This window comes from Nematostella vectensis, chromosome 9, assembly GCF_932526225.1.
Source record: "Nematostella vectensis chromosome 9, jaNemVect1.1, whole genome shotgun sequence".
NCBI lineage: Eukaryota > Metazoa > Cnidaria > Anthozoa > Actiniaria > Edwardsiidae > Nematostella > Nematostella vectensis.
Window position 1 is genome coordinate 1,779,193 of NC_064042.1, and position 17,030 is coordinate 1,796,222.

General features: G+C 41.7%; 1 protein-coding gene across 1 annotated transcript; it reads left to right on the forward strand.

Moving 5' to 3' along the window:
- The first annotated feature begins 1,125 nt into the window (after window positions 1–1,125).
- LOC116616871 (remodeling and spacing factor 1) lies at window positions 1,126–16,655 on the forward strand. Its single transcript, XM_032378983.2, has 11 exons — window positions 1,126–1,362; window positions 2,442–2,536; window positions 2,770–2,862; window positions 3,540–3,671; window positions 5,466–5,542; window positions 5,953–6,086; window positions 6,357–6,436; window positions 7,011–7,115; window positions 12,621–12,700; window positions 13,422–13,461; window positions 14,257–16,655. The coding sequence occupies exons 1-11, from the start codon at window positions 1,155–1,157 to the stop codon at window positions 15,802–15,804; spliced, it is 2,592 nt and encodes an 863-aa protein (XP_032234874.2). The 5' UTR covers window positions 1,126–1,154; the 3' UTR covers window positions 15,805–16,655.
- Window positions 16,656–17,030: the final 375 nt, after the last annotated feature.

Sequence of the window (17,030 nt, forward strand, 5' to 3'; positions counted from 1 at the left end):
CTGAATGGGGACGTATTCCCATACGCTAATAAGCGAGAAAAGAAGAATCGATTCCTTGGAAAAATGGAAGAGCAACGTTAGAAATTGATACTCGATTTTTTTCGATATTTCCAAGGAATCGATTTGGTGATTCGCTTGTCATATAAGACATCAAGTGGGACTGACCTTATATACGCAAAATGGAGTGATTTGCATGTACAGTTTTTTTAGGTTTCGTACCAGCCCCCCAAAACTGCGATTTAATTCGCATGTACGTCGCGCCTCGCCGATTATTAATATATTATTTCTATTTCAGGATTTGCAAACTAGAGGCGTTGGTGATTATGTTCGCCACAGATCTGTCGCACGCTTTTAAGGGGCTACTAAACGAGTTTCAATTTGAACGAATTTTTTAAAACAATTACCCGCGAGAGGCCTTGAAAGTACGAACAACAGAGCATATTATCTCTTGGTATGGGCCCCTGCTTGTTTTAAATCACAAATTACACCTCACTTCTTCTATCTTGGTCTCTGATTAAAGCGGATATGATTGCTTTCTATAGAGATTTGAAAAAAATTTAGACACCTTTGCTATGTGCCCCTGTTCGTTACATTTTACAAATGACCTCACACTTCTTGCCCTCCATGAAAGCGACGATGATTTCCTTCAAGAGAGATTTGAAAAGTTCACCAAGTATCAAATAAAGATATTTATAGTGCTCACCTGTTTCGTACTCGGCCTCCTTACGCGGGTTGGCTGTGTAAACAATTTTCTCTGTCCATGCCACAGGTAGCCCACACTTCTTATAGTATTTTGTGTCTACAACTAGATATTTTAATGGAAAAGAGGGTCTGCATGAAGTTTTAGATGGACGATGAGGTAGATAAAAACCTGCAAATAGAATCTCTAAGTTCTAATCTCAGGTCAAGTCTGTTATGGCATTAACGAAAGACATTATATGTCCTGACATACAATTTATACGGTGATATATACTTGCAAAGAGGAAAAATCGCAAGAAATAAGGCTTGACTGTGTTTCTCGAATATCGGAGACAGAAGAGGAAAGTTTGTCCATTTTTTAACCTTCGCCCCACCCCTCCCCTCCTACTGGCAAAAAGTTAAGGCTCCAAGAAAATTCTGAGGAGAGCTGGGTACTAGTCATTGTTGCTCGTAAAATGGCGTCTACGAGAAGTAGCGACTGTGAGCAGGAGGAAGACAATGGCGATCCCACTTATAGCCCGAAAAAAATCGGCAGAGCAGCAGAATACCCCGGGTTTGCAATTATATGGTCCTTCCTCGAGAACTTTTGCGAGGTCTTGCGATTCCCTGATCTAAGCTTGGACAATCTTGAAGACGCTTTCAATAGCCATTCGCGTCGTAACGGTAGGCGAAGTGCTTCCCTAACTCCTATCTATTACCAACACAGAGGGCTTTAATATTGCAAGAAACACACTCGTTGGATAGCTATAGTTAGCTGTAGTAGGTGCCCCTACTGTTCTACCGATGATCGGGAGGGGTTATTAGTTGTGTACGGATTCGTGTCTTTGTAGTTTTTACGTTGTTCGTTTTTTTTTTCTCGGGTTTCTAGTCTGACAGCTGTGCCGTCGATCATTTGACAAAAGTGCCGTGTTTTCACTCCATAGAGGGTATCAAATCATTCATTCACTTCGATCTTTCCCGTTGTAGATATGGACCGTGTTTCCTAGCACCAAAAAATTGATTTTATCGGTTTTAAACGAAGGGCAACATGACATTCAAACTTGGCGCATTTTACCAAGACGAGAAAAAAAAGTTTGTTTACACCAGGCTCTAAAAGTCTAGAGTCATATACCATGTACTCAATATATTCATTATATGTCAGTATTTAAATCAGTGAATCCAAAATCTCTCATTGGTATTTTAAATCTTTCTAGGATTAACCATTGAAAATAAATCCTCGATTGATCTACATCGCGTTTACATATTTATGGGATTCCTGTGTTCCAATTAACCACAGAGAACCCCTTGGAAAGTGACAGCATTTTGTAGGATTTGTGACATTTATTAGATTTTGAAATAATTAGCGAGTCATAAGTGAAGGAGAGTAATTGATATCTTCTGAAAGGTCAATTTATTTTACAGAATTGATGATTTGAGTGATCACAAAACACAGTATATTATACCTTGTGCTTTAAGAAAAAGCACAATTTATCTTGTGTCATGGTAAAATCTAACCACACCAGTATGGTTTTGATGGATTTGATTTTCACCTTTTGGTAGAAATCAGTGGCACTTGGATTATTTTTCTATGTATTTAATTACTTTAGCAAGGCAGAACAGTTACTGTAATAAATAGTTTATTGAGTTTTTTGGCCAGTTTTTTTTATACAAGAATGATAAATAGTATGTCACACAAAGTCTTTCTACACTATGTTGCATATAATTGTATACTATATTGATTTTGGTTGTGTTTGTTATTTTAGAGAATTTTCGTCAACTTGAATTTCTTCATAAAAAGCTCTTATCAAAACTGCACAAGTCATTCAAGCCAGACAACTGGGAAAAAATTCTTCTCAAGGTTGGTAAATTAACAATTATACATTAGTGAATTCATATACTGTACTGATTTATTTTTGCAAGTTTGTGATTTCGACAGTGAAAAGTTTCTTAGCTTCCAGTTGTCCTGGGTGATTACTTCCAAATTGGTTGGCAATTTTAATTCAGTTTTCTCTGTCAAATAGCTGGTTAATACTGTAACTAGCTGGTTAATCACATTACTGTATTAACATTGTATTTGATAATGCATTTTAGGTTGCAAAAGAGTATAATGTACCATGCTGTTGGGATCTTGAAAACTTTGGCTATGACGAGCTCACAGTATCATCCAAGCTGGAGCTTTTTAAGGTAAGGTCTATAGATTCTCAAGACGAATACAACTATATAGGTGCTCTACATAGTGGTGGGTGTTCAGGGGCGTAGCCAGGGGGTGGCCTAGGGTGCCCGCCCCCCACCCTTTAGCAGCCAAAAATACAGTAAATGTATGAGACATCTCCCCCCCCCCCCCCCCCCCCTGTTAGAAATCCTGGCTACATGGCTGGTGTTAGGGACATGCACACCCCTCCCTTGACTGGCCAAAGCAGGTCATTTTTACTAAGGAGTGTCAATTTACATTAATTATGCACCTCCAATTCTCTATCCATTCAAAATCAACTATCCACTGCTGAGTGCGATTGACACTGCAAGGCACCACTCATCACCTTTCCTCGCCAAGCCTATGAGATCTCGCCTTCTACATTATGCTTCTGCTTTACTGGAGGAAATTGGTATTGAAACGTGCGCTCTTCCCATTTGTCAAAACCACCAGACGTGGATGCTGTGCAGTGCAGTGTCAATGATTGTGATGCCAAGCAGGTGGTGCCTGGACTTGAATAATCATTAGGCTTAAGGCGGTACAGCCCGCTTGTTCCTGTCAAGTTTTTATATCACTCTTCCTTTGTGCTCAGAATATCAAGTGTTTTTTTTGCAATGATCTTCCAGAAGACTTAAGAATGACATTTTTGTTTTTGATTTTTTGGTTTCAGATGTGCCTGGAAGGTCAGTTTGATAGCAATAGTAAGTTAAAGGAAAATGTGAATAAGAATTACGAACCAGACGACCTGAGGCTGCAGCCATTTGGGCGGGATGTGGATGGCCTGATCTACTGGTTTCATACTGTGAGTAGAAAATATCTTAAAGTTTTTATGGCATATGTATCATATTTGCAAATGTGCCTTTGTTGTTTTATGAGGGCCTGGATTTGCAACAGCTAAAACTACATCATTTTACAGGTTAGGGAGTGTTCATTAAATACACTGAGGGGGGGGGGGTTTACTCAAGACACCTTAAAATTTTGGAGCCCCCCCTTTCATTGTAAAATTTTTTCGGTGCCCCCCTTTCATTGTAAAATAATTTCCGTGCCCCCCATTTCAGAACCCCAAAATTTTTGGAGCCCCCCCTTACAACCTTAATAAACAAAAAAGGTCTTAAATCTGGAAAATGAATACTGCGAAGTCGCCCTCCTTGTCCAAGTTGATGATCAAGTCAAGTTCATCATTATTTTAGAGTCTAACACAGGGACAGATGTAGCTTTTTACCCTAGTAGCAATTTTGGAGGCCAAGGGGGAAGGGGTGAAATTTTTTTCTCTCATAATCAAAAGACGGTTATTCTTTTAGTCATACTTTATATTTTTTTGCATGTAAAATTATAGAAATGATGTACATACTTCATAATTTTTTAGATGTAAAATTATATGCAGAGATTTTTCAGTAAGTTGTTTGCTTTTCAAAATCCCCCCCCCTCAAAAGTCAAATGATCTGTGCGATTAAAAATGATTTCCTTTTCCTATCACAAACAAAAATGGGACAAAATAAATAAATTATAAGCAAGAAGGCTAAAGACCATCTTTGGCGAATCTTTATTCAGCCGCAGGCACAGGTACAATTTGAATATTTAAAATTTATTCTTTTTTTTTTCTGTTTGTAGTCGTTCTAGCGTCCCTCTGCTTTTCCTTTTGCTCACACTTGGGATGGCAGGTTGGGTGGAATGGGGTGGGTAGGGGTAGGGGTAGGCTGGGGAGGGGTGGTGAGGAATGGGGACGGGTGGGATGGTGAATAAGGGAGGGGCTTGTGAGGGGGAAAATACCAAAATAATAGTGAACACTGTATTTATTTAATTTAATACATTTTCTGAATCATTAAACATTAGTCTTGTAAAATACTCACCTCACTGGAGAAACAATAAACAATAAAAATAAAAATAAAAAAAATAGAAAAGATCTGCCCCTAGGACACCTGTGAAGGAATATACATTTGTATACAGTATATTTGTTTTTGTTTAGAATATTTTTCTGTAAAAAAAGGATAATGGCCAACTTAAAAAAAAACTGTGTATCGTTTTGGGGATTTGCATGCTCCACCACTGTTTATAAGGTTTATTTCAATTTGTTCCTGTTATTCTGATAATGAACTATATCGGTAAATCCAACTGTTATATACTGAAAGTATCTATATTATAGTTAAAAGTAATAAAGAAGTATTAAATACATTTGTCATGAGGCTCAATATTTAATCTGTATTTGTTCTACAAACTAAATCATATCAGTAAAATAAATAAAGTATATAAAATATACTATATATATATAATATATAAAATATAAAGTATGCCCCCCCGTTTTTTAATAACAAAAATAATATACACACTAATTACCTCCTTGCATCTCTCTTCCTCTTTTTCCCACAGCCACCCCTTAAACAACTTTCTGTTTTTATTTGTTGCATCTGTCTTTTCCATCTTGTCACCCTTTTCTGTAGGGTGAGATTAGTAGCAGGGTTGTACACACTTAACAGTGCCAAATAATATCTATTTCATATTGTTACCTACCATTTGATTGCAAAATATATATTGTGTCTTTTTCCATCTCAGTTTAGTACAGTTACCGTATAATAAATTTTCTGTGTTGTCGCCTTAGGATGAGCATGGAGGGGTGAGACTGTACTCTACTGAGGAGGATGAGGTAGACACGGAATCATGGAGGCTTCTTGCTTCGTAAGTGCTAAGGCTTAATAAAGGAATCATCTACTGTACTACACATTGTATATTTGCTCCTGCAAACTCAGGGCAGATGATTGACTTATCCATAGAAAGAGATCGCCCTAGAGGGGGGGGGGGGGGGCACGAGTATTGACAATTCAATTGAAAGCCCAAAGGATCCGAGATCTTTTGACTGACAAAAATGAAATTGAAAAACATTTAAGGATCTCAAATAACTGTAACATGATATACAGTAACTCAAGACCACATGGAATAAACGAGACAGACATAAACAGTTTGGAATTGCTAATGGCAAAAGAACATCACAGAAACTTTAAAGTTGGTGAATTGACAATGACAATGCAAAGTACCAAACTATTGAATATATCAAGATTTCATCTTTAGCTCTTGCTTTCACATCTCAGTGATCTCGAGGAACTTGAAGAAGCTATCGATATCCTAGAAGTCAAAAGTGTTACAAACCCTAAGGAAATCGCTCTTGCAAAAAGGGAAGAAGAGAAAAAGGAGCTTGCCAAACTGAACAAGAACAAGAAAAAAGGTATACTGGTCTCACTGTCAACTTGGAAATTGCTCCTGAGCTGTGTTTGTTTTCATGGTTTTTGTGCTAGATTTGCATTGTGCTATTTTACAGTAAACGCAAATTCTGAACAAAATGTTGAAGTTTGCAAACAAGACTCTAGACAAACAAGACTCTAGGCAAACAAGACTCTAGGCAAACAAGACTCTAGGCAAACAAGACTCTAGGCAAACAAGACTCAGAGTAAATATCTATTATATTATCACCATTCCAATAATTGGTTGATCACAGGGAAAAAATCCAGCAAGAAAGATGAGGATGATGATGATAACCCATGTGCCAGATGCTTCTCTAATGTTCAGCCCGATACGGTGAGCTCCTATCCCTCATTGAAATTGGCTGATTGCATGTTTTGTTGGCACCGGGGGGGGACCTAAAAAATCTTAGGGGGGAGGGGGTCTCCAGAGGCCTAAGTTTCCAGGAGGGGGGGGAAGGCAATAAAGAAGAAATTCTGAGGGGAAGGAGAGCCAAAACTCTTAAATTTCCAGGGGGAGGGGGAGAAGTAGCCCATAAATTCCAGGGGGAGGGGGAGCCTAACTAGGATTTCTTAAAATTTCTTTTATTATCTTTCTGATTTTACACAATTCCAGAAAGGGGGGAAGGGGGTTACACAAATTGTCTTGGGGGGGGGGGGGGGGGTGGAGCCCTGTGATTTTCCCGAGGGGGTGGAAGTAGCCCACAAATTCCAGGGGGAGGGGGGTATCTGGAGCCCTAATTACAACACGCAACTGTATTATAGCGATTTATGGAGGATGTCTATAAACAGTGAATATTAGAATAGCTTTCAGACAGTGATTTCTGTCTTTTTTTACAATGTTGCAGTTCTGGGATAACCTTAAAGAAAACTTTTAACTAGAAATTGTTATGATGGTTCTTGTTTTCCAGATCCTGTTGTGTGACAAGTGTGATGCGGCATACCACACGGCATGCCTACGGCCACCACTCCTGACCATACCACAAGGAGACTGGTTCTGTCCTTTCTGTCAGCAGGTATGTACTGTACTTTTTTGTATTTTGTTGCTGTTGTGTTACTCGCTCCAATGAAGGGCCCAAAATACCATAAATTGCTATGTTGATTTATGTCCCTGATTCCACTATGCTGATGTAAGACTACCTAGTTTTTTTTACAAATTGCCTGTAGTCGTTCTATTCATTCAGTATTTATTACCAGAGGCAGAGCTTATACACAGTACATTAAGATCAATATCAAAATCAATAAATACTGTTTGACTCAGTATTTTGATTTTTAGCTTTGGAGACATTTACAGTTAGACTTAATTTTTGTTAAATCTAGTTTTAAACAAGTTCAATGGTTTCACCAAACCAGCCGATGAAAATTATTACTTCCTCACACAAATTTCAGCTGTTTTCAAACTTTACAAAATCACACACTGCTCCACAAACTACAGTATTGCACATGTCACTCTTTAACGTTGTCCCCATGTGTTTGTTCTCATTATGTAGCTTGCACAAACTACAGTATTGCACATGTCACTCTTTAACGGTGTCCCCATGTGTTTGTTCTCATTATGTAGCTTGCACAAACTACAGTATTGCACATGTCACTCTTTAACGGTGTCCCCACGTGTTTGTTCTCATTATGTAGCTTGCACAAACTACAGTATTGTACATGTCACTCTTTAACGGTGTCCCCATGTGTTTGTTCTCATTATGTAGCTTGCACAAACTACAGTTTTGCACATGTCACTCTTTAACGGTGTCCCCACGTGTTTGTTCTCATTATGTAGCTTGCACAAACTACAGTATTGCACGTCACTCTTTAACGGTGTCCCCACGTGTTTGTTCTCATTATGTAGCTTGCACAAACTACAGTATTGCACGTCACTCTTTAACGGTGTCCCCATGTGTTTGTTCTCATTATGTAGCTTGCACAAGCTACAGTATTGCACATGTCATTCTTTAACGGTGTCCCCACGTGTTTGTTCTCATTATGTAGCTTGCACAAACTACAGTATTGCACATGTCACTCTTTAACGGTGTCCCCATGTGTTTGTTCTCATTATGTAGCTTGCACAAACTACAGTATTGCACATGTCACTCTTTAACGGTGTCCCCACGTGTTTGTTCTCATTATGTAGCTTGCACAAACTACAGTATTGCACATGTCACTCTTTAACGGTGTCCCCATGTGTTTGTTCTCATTATGTAACTTGCACAAGCTACAGTATTGCACATGTCACTCTTTAACGGTGTCCCCACGTGTTTGTTCTCATTATGTAGCTTGCACAAACTACAGTATTGCACGTCACTCTTTAACGGTGTCCCCACGTGTTTGTTCTCATTATGTAGCTTGCACAAGCTACAGTATTGCACATGTCATTCTTTAACGGTGTCCCCATGTGTTTGTTCTCATTATGTAGCTTGCACAAACTACAGCATTGCACACGTCACTCTTTAACGGTGTCCCCACGTGTTTGTTCTCATTATGTAGCTTGCACAAACTACAGTATTGCACATGTCACTCTTTAACGGTGTCCCCATGTGTTTGTTCTCATTATGTAACTTGCACAAACTACAGTATTGCACATGTCACTCTTTAACGGTGTCCCCATGTGTTTGTTCTCACTATGGAGCTTGCACAAACTACAGTATTGCACATGTCACTCTTTAACGGTGTCCCCACGTGTTTGTTCTCATTATGTAGCTTGCACAAACTACAGTATTGCACATGTCACTCTTTAACGGTGTCCCCATGTGTTTGTTCTCATTATGTAACTTGCACAAACTACAGTATTGCACATGTCACTCTTTAACGGTGTCCCCATGTGTTTGTTCTCATTATGTAGCTTCCACAAACTACAGTATTGCACATGTCACTCTTTAACGGTGTCCCCATGTGTTTGTTCTCATTATGTAGCTTGCACAAACTACAGTATTACACATGTCACTCTTTAACGGTGTCCCCATGTGTTTGTTCTCATTATGTAGCTTGCACAAACTACAGTATTACACATGTCACTCTTTAACGGTGTCCCCACGTGTTTGTTCTCATTATGTAGCTTGCACAAACTACAGTATTGCACATGTCACTCTTTAACGGTGTCCCCACGTGTTTGTTCTCATTATGTAGCTTGCACAAACTACAGTATTGCACATGTCACTCTTTAACGGTGTCCCCATGTGTTTGTTCTCATTATGTAGCTTGCACAAACTACAGTATTGCACATGTCACTCTTTAACGGTGTCCCCACGTGTTTGTTCTCATTATGTAGCTTCCACAAACTACAGTATTGCACATGTCACTCCTTAACGGTGTCCCCATGTGTTTGTTCTCATTATGTAGCTTGCACAAACTACAGTATTGCACATGTCACTCTTTAACGGTGTCCCCATGTGTTTGTTCTCACTATGGAGCTTGCACAAACTACAGTATTGCACATGTCACTCTTTAACGGTGTCCCCACGTGTTTGTTCTCATTATGTAGCTTGCACAAACTACAGTATTGCACATGTCACTCTTTAACGGTGTCCCCATGTGTTTGTTCTCATTATGTAGCTTGCACAAACTACAGTATTGCACATGTCACTCTTTAACGGTGTCCCCACGTGTTTGTTCTCATTATGTAGCTTCCACAAACTACAGTATTGCACACGTCACTCTTTAACGGTGTCCCCATGTGTTTGTTCTCATTATGTAGCTTGCACAAGCTACAGTATTGCACATGTCATTCTTTAACGGTGTCCCCACGTGTTTGTTCTCATTATGTAGCTTGCACAAGCTACAGTATTGCACATGTCACTCTTTAACGGTGTCCCCACGTGTTTGTTCTCATTATGTAGCTTGCACAAACTACAGTATTGCACGTCACTCTTTAACGGTGTCCCCACGTGTTTGTTCTCATTATGTAGCTTGCACAAGCTACAGTATTGCACATGTCATTCTTTAACGGTGTCCCCATGTGTTTGTTCTCATTATGTAGCTTGCACAAACTACAGCATTGCACACGTCACTCTTTAACGGTGTCCCCACGTGTTTGTTCTCATTATGTAGCTTGCACAAACTACAGTATTGCACATGTCACTCTTTAACGGTGTCCCCATGTGTTTGTTCTCATTATGTAACTTGCACAAACTACAGTATTGCACATGTCACTCTTTAACGGTGTCCTCACGTGTTTGTTCTCATTATGTAACTTGCACAAGCTACAGTATTGCACATGTCACTCTTTAACGGTGTCCCCATGTGTTTGTTCTCATTATGTAGCTTGCACAAACTACAGTATTGCACATGTCACTCTTTAACGGTGTCCCCATGTGTTTGTTCTCATTATGTAGCTTTCACAAACTACAGTATTGCACATGTCACTCTTCAACGGTGTCCCCACGTGTTTGTTCTCATTATGTAGCTTGCACAAACTACAGTATTGCACATGTCACTCTTTAACGGTGTCCCCATGTGTTTGTTCTCACTATGGAGCTTGCACAAACTACAGTATTGCACATGTCACTCTTTAACGGTGTCCCCACGTGTTTGTTCTCATTATGTAGCTTGCACAAACTACAGTATTGCACATGTCACTCTTTAACGGTGTCCCCACGTGTTTGTTCTCATTATGTAGCTTGCACAAACTACAGTATTGCACATGTCACTCTTTAACGGTGTCCCCATGTGTTTGTTCTCATTATGTAGCTTGCACAAACTACAGTATTGCACATGTCACTCTTTAACGGTGTCCCCATGTGTTTGTTCTCATTATGTAGCTTGCACAAACTACAGTATTGCACATGTCACTCTTTAACGGTGTCCCAATGTGTTTGTTCTCATTATGTAGCTTGCACAAACTACAGTATTGCACATGTCACTCTTTAACGGTGTCCTCACGTGTTTGTTCTCATTTTGTAGCTTGCACAAACTACAGTATTGCACATGTCACTCTTTAACGGTGTCCCCACGTGTTTGTTCTCATTATGTAGCTTGCACAAACTACAGTATTGCACATGTCACTCTTTAACGGTGTCCCTACGTGTTTGTTCTCATTATGTAGCTTGCACAAACTACAGTATTGCACATGTCACTCTTTAACGGTGTCCCCATGTGTTTGTTCTCATTATGTAGCTTGCACAAACTACAGTATTGCACGTCACTCTTTAACGGTGTCCCCATGTGTTTGTTTTCATTATGTAGCTTGCACAAACTACAGTATTGCACATGTCACTCTTTAACGGTGTCCCCATGTGTTTGTTCTCATTATGTAGCTTCCACAAACTACAGTATTGCACACGTCACTCTTTAACGGTGTCCCCATGTGTTTGTTCTCATTATGTAGCTTGCACAAACTACAGTATTGCACATGTCACTCTTTAACGGTGTCCTCACGTGTTTGTTCTCATTATGTAACTTGCACAAGCTACAGTATTGCACATGTCACTCTTTAACGGTGTCCCCATGTGTTTGTTCTCATTATGTAGCTTGCACAAACTACAGTATTGCACATGTCACTCTTTAACGGTGTCCCCATGTGTTTGTTCTCATTATGTAACTTGCACAAACTACAGTATTGCACATGTCACTCTTCAACGGTGTCCCCATGTGTTTGTTCTTATTATGTAGCTTGCACAAACTACAGTATTGCACATGTCACTCTTCAACGGTGTCCCCATGTGTTTGTTCTCATTATGTAGCTTGCACAAACTACAGTATTGCACATGTCACTCTTTAACGGTGTCCCCATGTGTTTGTTCTCATTATGTAGCTTCCACAAACTACAGTATTGCACATGTCACTCTTTAACGGTGTCCCCATGTGTTTGTTCTCATTATGTAGCTTGCACAAACTACAGTATTGCACATGTCACTCTTTAACGGTGTCCCCACGTGTTTGTTCTCATTATGTAGCTTCCACAAACTACAGTATTGCACACGTCACTCTTTAACGGTGTCCCCATGTGTTTGTTCTCATTATGTAGCTTGCACAAACTACAGTATTGCACATGTCACTCTTTAACGGTGTCCTCACGTGTTTGTTCTCATTATGTAGCTTGCACAAACTACAGTATTGCACATGTCACTCTTTAACGGTGTCCCCACGTGTTTGTTCTCATTATGTAGCTTCCACAAACTACAGTATTGCACACGTCACTCTTTAACGGTGTCCCCATGTGTTTGTTCTCATTATGTAGCTTGCACAAACTACAGTATTGCACATGTCACTCTTTAACGGTGTCCTCATGTGTTTGTTCTCACTATGGAGCTTGCACAAACTACAGTATTGCACATGTCACTCTTTAACGGTGTCCCCATGTGTTTGTTCTCATTATGTAGCTTGCACAAACTACAGTATTGCACATGTCACTCTTTAACGGTGTCCCCACGTGTTTGTTCTCATTATGTAGCTTGCACAAACTACAGTATTGCACATGTCACTCTTTAACGGTGTCCCCATGTGTTTGTTCTCATTATGTAGCTTGCACAAACTACAGTATTGCACATGTCACTCTTTAACGGTGTCCCCATGTGTTTGTTCTCATTATGTAGCTTGCACTGCTGGAACGACTGAAGGAGAGACGAAACCGCCTGATGCAGAGGCAGCGACTACGGGCGAGGCAGGCAAAGAGGTTTGTGCCAGACGATTGGGTCTACTGGTGACCGTCCCCCACCCCCCTAAGGTGTCTGGTACAGTTCCAAAGTTTTTATCTTACATTCTATTCTCCCCCATGTCATCTTCTCCTGATCATTCTGTCCCTTTAAGGTCTTTTCTGGCTTTTTAACTGTGTGTTATTTTATTGAATTCTTATATAAAGTATGTATATATTGTTTGCCTGAGTAGCCCAGATCATGGTTTTTATTTTTACAGTGGATCCCTGCTCTTACGACACCTGCTTCAGAAAATCTCATTATTGTGACTATTGGTGTTTTTTGCAACTTTCCAAGTCCCCATGATAAAAGGCACCTATGTACCCTATGCTATGTAGCAGGTCTTTTTTACTTTTTTGTTTCTATCAGTTTTGCGTCTCTGTTCTTTCGCATTCTTATGTGTTTTTAGAGAACGTGAAAGAACAGAGACGCGACACGGATATTAAGTTAAATTCATAAAAAAAAACATGAAGAATAAAGCACTGCTAGGAGGGTAAAAAGCTCCATACATTTCCTTATTATTATTACTAATATGTGAGGACACCTTGGTGATGGGGGACAGTTTTATGTCCTTATTAACAGGGTTTCTTCCGTATTAGGACGTGTGCGGATATAAATGGTGTTCTTATTAAGCAGCTTCTACTCTACTGTAGTTTACCTTAATGCAGGCATTAACGTTGTGTGTTGATTATTTGCTTACAGGCTGTGTAAACACGGAATCAACCTATCGAATATCCTGCAGGTAGGCCGATATGTAACTCAACCACAGCATATATTACGGGTGGTGGATTTTTTATATTATTTGTTTGTATTTTAGCGGTTTTTAGAGGTTGGCCACCAAAGATTGGCCGCTATTTTATGATAAATCTCCATTACCGTAATTGCTAGAATAAGCGCCCTCACCCCTACCCTTCTCCTCCCCAGAATAAGCGCCTAAAATTATGAATTAAGTGCCTCGCCTTAATGTGTTGCACTTCATAGACTCTGATGACGGGGGATAGGCTTCATGGCTGAATACCATGTAGACGACAACCCCATTTAGACGATTACCTTAACCCCCACCCTAGGGTGAGACGTCAAATTTCAAAGGGGGAAATATTAAAAGCTCACAGTACCACCAGCCACAACATTTTATCTTTGAACGCTTAGTGTTTCGTTATAGTTATGGGAGCAATTATAGTGTGTACCACCCTCTCTGTAAACCTCGGGGACCTGGGGCGAGGCGGAGACCGAAAGCGGGAGTACGCGTGCGTGATGACGAAAGAAAGAGGAAAAAGACGTCATTTCCCTCTTTTGCTCTCGTCTTTCAAGCGTACTTTCATTTCCGGTCTCCGCCTCGTCCCAGGTCCCCTAGGACGCCTGTCTGTGTGACGGACACTCACTGTTACTGCAACCTCCATTATTTGAGCTCTTTAACAACTTCCCTGAAGGTGTCGGAAATCTATAACACTGTTGCCCTTTTGAGCAAACAAAGAACTCTAAAAAGGGCTTAGATTTTCAAGCACCGAGCTAGTGACTAATTTATAGTTGTTCCTAGGGTCCTGGCAGCGACGAAGAGACGGTGGAGCAAACTCGGCGGTCGAACAGGTCTCGGAAAACAGTCGACTATACTTTCAAAGAATTCGAAGAAGAAATTCAGGACGCCGTCGGTCGAGACAAAAAGCTTAAGACGGAAGAAGAGATGAATGGTCACCCGACAGGAAAACCAGCGTTTGCCGTGAGCCAGTTCTATGGCGACGGCGCAGCTCGCAAACGAACGAGAAAGTCACGGCGACTTCGCGATCTTGACTCTCCGAGCGATTCCGACTCTAAGACGAGCGAGTACGAGTACGATGGTAGTTCGGACGAGGAGCCAAAGAGACCCGAACGTCACGTTTATCTCCGTCGGCACTACCGAATCGACGACGAAGACGAGGAAGAAACCGAGGAAGATCAGAGCGGTAAGGAGGATAAAAAAGATACGAAAGACGAGGACATGGAAAAGAAGGACTCTCGGAAAAATGGCGAAGATGATGAAAATGTCGATAACAAAAAAGCGGAAGAAAAACTCAAGAATGGAGATCACCTGGTCAAAACAGAATCCAAGGACGCTGAACGGGCGGCGGAAAGTGGAAACGAGTCGGATGAATCAGGGTTTTCGAATCAAAAGCCCAAAGAGCCGGACTCGGAAAAAGACAAAAAGAGCAAGGAGAAGATGGAAACAGGCAAGTCTAAAGCAGTGAGTCCCAAACCAAAGGAAAGGGTCCCTCTTACGAAGCCCCCACCCCTTTCCTCTCCGAAAATCGACCCTCTGTTGGATTCCTTGGGCTTTGGGGCACTAGGCTCGTCTTTTGCTAATACGGAGATTTCGAATGTCGTGGCTAAATCACCTAGTGGGTACAGTGCGACATCACCGAGCCGACGCCTTCCTCCGCGACCAGATCCCTACATCAGCCCCACGGCCACTGCCGGTGACCGTCGCTACCCTGCTAGACCAGACCCCATGGGGTACTCACCCTCTGAAATGGGCGTGCCGTCAAGCCCCTTGCCACGCCCAGCCTCCGATCCTCGCTACGGCTCCTACCCCTATGGCCAATCAGCACAGTATGGAAACTATTTTAACTATAATCAGGATTTTGCCCAGGCTGCTCCAGTGGGAGTGTTTGCGGGCTCACCTCAACTACCACCCTCGTACAGCCAAGCCATGAACTCTAGACAATATCCCGGCTTCTCACCGACTATATCGAACAGGGAAACGTCCGCGTTTACTCAGACGCCTCAGTCCCCTTCGTATCGACCACCCCCAGCTGTTTCGAGGTCACCGTATGCGGGGTTTCCCCCGTCGTACCCAAGAACAGACTCAACGACTCCACGGACTGGGTTTTACCCTGCATCTAGTAGCGGGTTTGGATACCAACAGCCTTCGTCCCAGTACGTGCACCCAGATGACCCTTTCGGGGCGATAACCGGGCGATACGCCACTCCCACGGTTACCCCGCCCCTAGTCCCACCCATGCCTTGGACAGGATCCCAGGACGCGGGGATGTACTACCCCCCTGCGCCGTCCGGGGTCACCAAGACCGCAGGGCAGCAGGGTTACAGCTGATACAAGATGTCTCCGTATATGTGAGCTTAGCTTGTCAGGAGGACGTGCGAGGCTCGTGGGTCCAGGGTATGATATAGCTGAGACAACATGTCTTGAGACGTGTTCCTGGAGCCAGACCCTCGAATGCGGCGCTAAACTTCGCTTTATATGGGAGGCTCATGGGTCCAGGGTTCACATGCATAGGGTGGATCTTTTGCATTCATCCCAAGCATTTGACCCCCTAACCCCCCCCCCTATGTCATGTAAGGACTAATTTCACCAGCCATTATCTAGGGGGGTGTGCACCGTAAAAGATATCATAAGGAAAAAGTATGATATTTAACGCTGCGAAATGACCGTTTTTGCAGTTGTTTGGTGCTTCGGGCGCCCCCTGACTACGTACCCTCTTACCTGTCTGATATCCAATAGCAACTGCTTTGTATATAACCCACTAGCCGTACATAGATAGTTCTATCTAATGAGGTCGCGATTTTGTAAATGGACACTTTTAAACGATCACTTTTAATCATTCTAAGCCTTCTAAACGTGTTCTTAGCGTAGACAGCATTCCTAACTCTGTTAGTGGTAAAACACCTTTGTCCAGTGCAAAACGAGCGGTGTAGCGGCGTTCGAGTTGCGAAATGAGAAAAGAAAGTCGAAGGGGATATCGCTCAGTTCCAGTATGCAGGGACCTAAGGCCGCTCGCGGCCCCTCAGCGATTTTAAATTGTACCAAAGAAAATGCGGTAAAAACAATGCCTTCTCGCATCAAGCATTTCATGTTGTCCCCGTTTGTGTTTCTCGTGTACTCTATAGTCATTGTTTTTACCGTGTTTTATGTTTCAAATAAAGAATGAATTGAATCTCGTTGAATGATTGCAGGTCTTGGTTGAGAGGTGTGTCGATTGGGTGAGTTTGGGGACAATCCAATGCGGAGCATTCAATGCAGGTGTGCGCACATGCCGTCCTCCGACAGATACAATCATCATAGAAAAGGATTTGAGTACGCCATATGCGTTCCTTCATATTTCAAACTATAAATTGTTTGGGCAGCATGATTCTAATCGTCCGGGGTCTCCCCTCCCTCTAGCTAAGGCTTTTCATCGAGACACCTTACCTCGATGGGTGTGATTGTAACAGTCTGATCCTCCGGGATCACCCTCTCCACCCACCTCACCTCCCGCTAGCTAAGGCACTGTTCATCTAGACATCTTACCTCGATGGGTGTGATTGTAACAGTGTGCTGAT

Excerpts from the sequence above, each read along its gene's own strand:
- LOC116616871 (XM_032378983.2), top strand. The coding sequence starts at position 1,155 with ATGGCGTCTACGAGAAGTAGCGACTGTGAGCAGGAGGAAGACAATGGC. Across the intron at positions 5,543-5,952 it reads TCATGGAGGCTTCTTGCTTC|TGATCTCGAGGAACTTGAAG; the intron begins GTAAGTGCTAAG and ends TTCACATCTCAG. Across the intron at positions 6,437-7,010 it reads CTAATGTTCAGCCCGATACG|ATCCTGTTGTGTGACAAGTG; the intron begins GTGAGCTCCTAT and ends CTTGTTTTCCAG.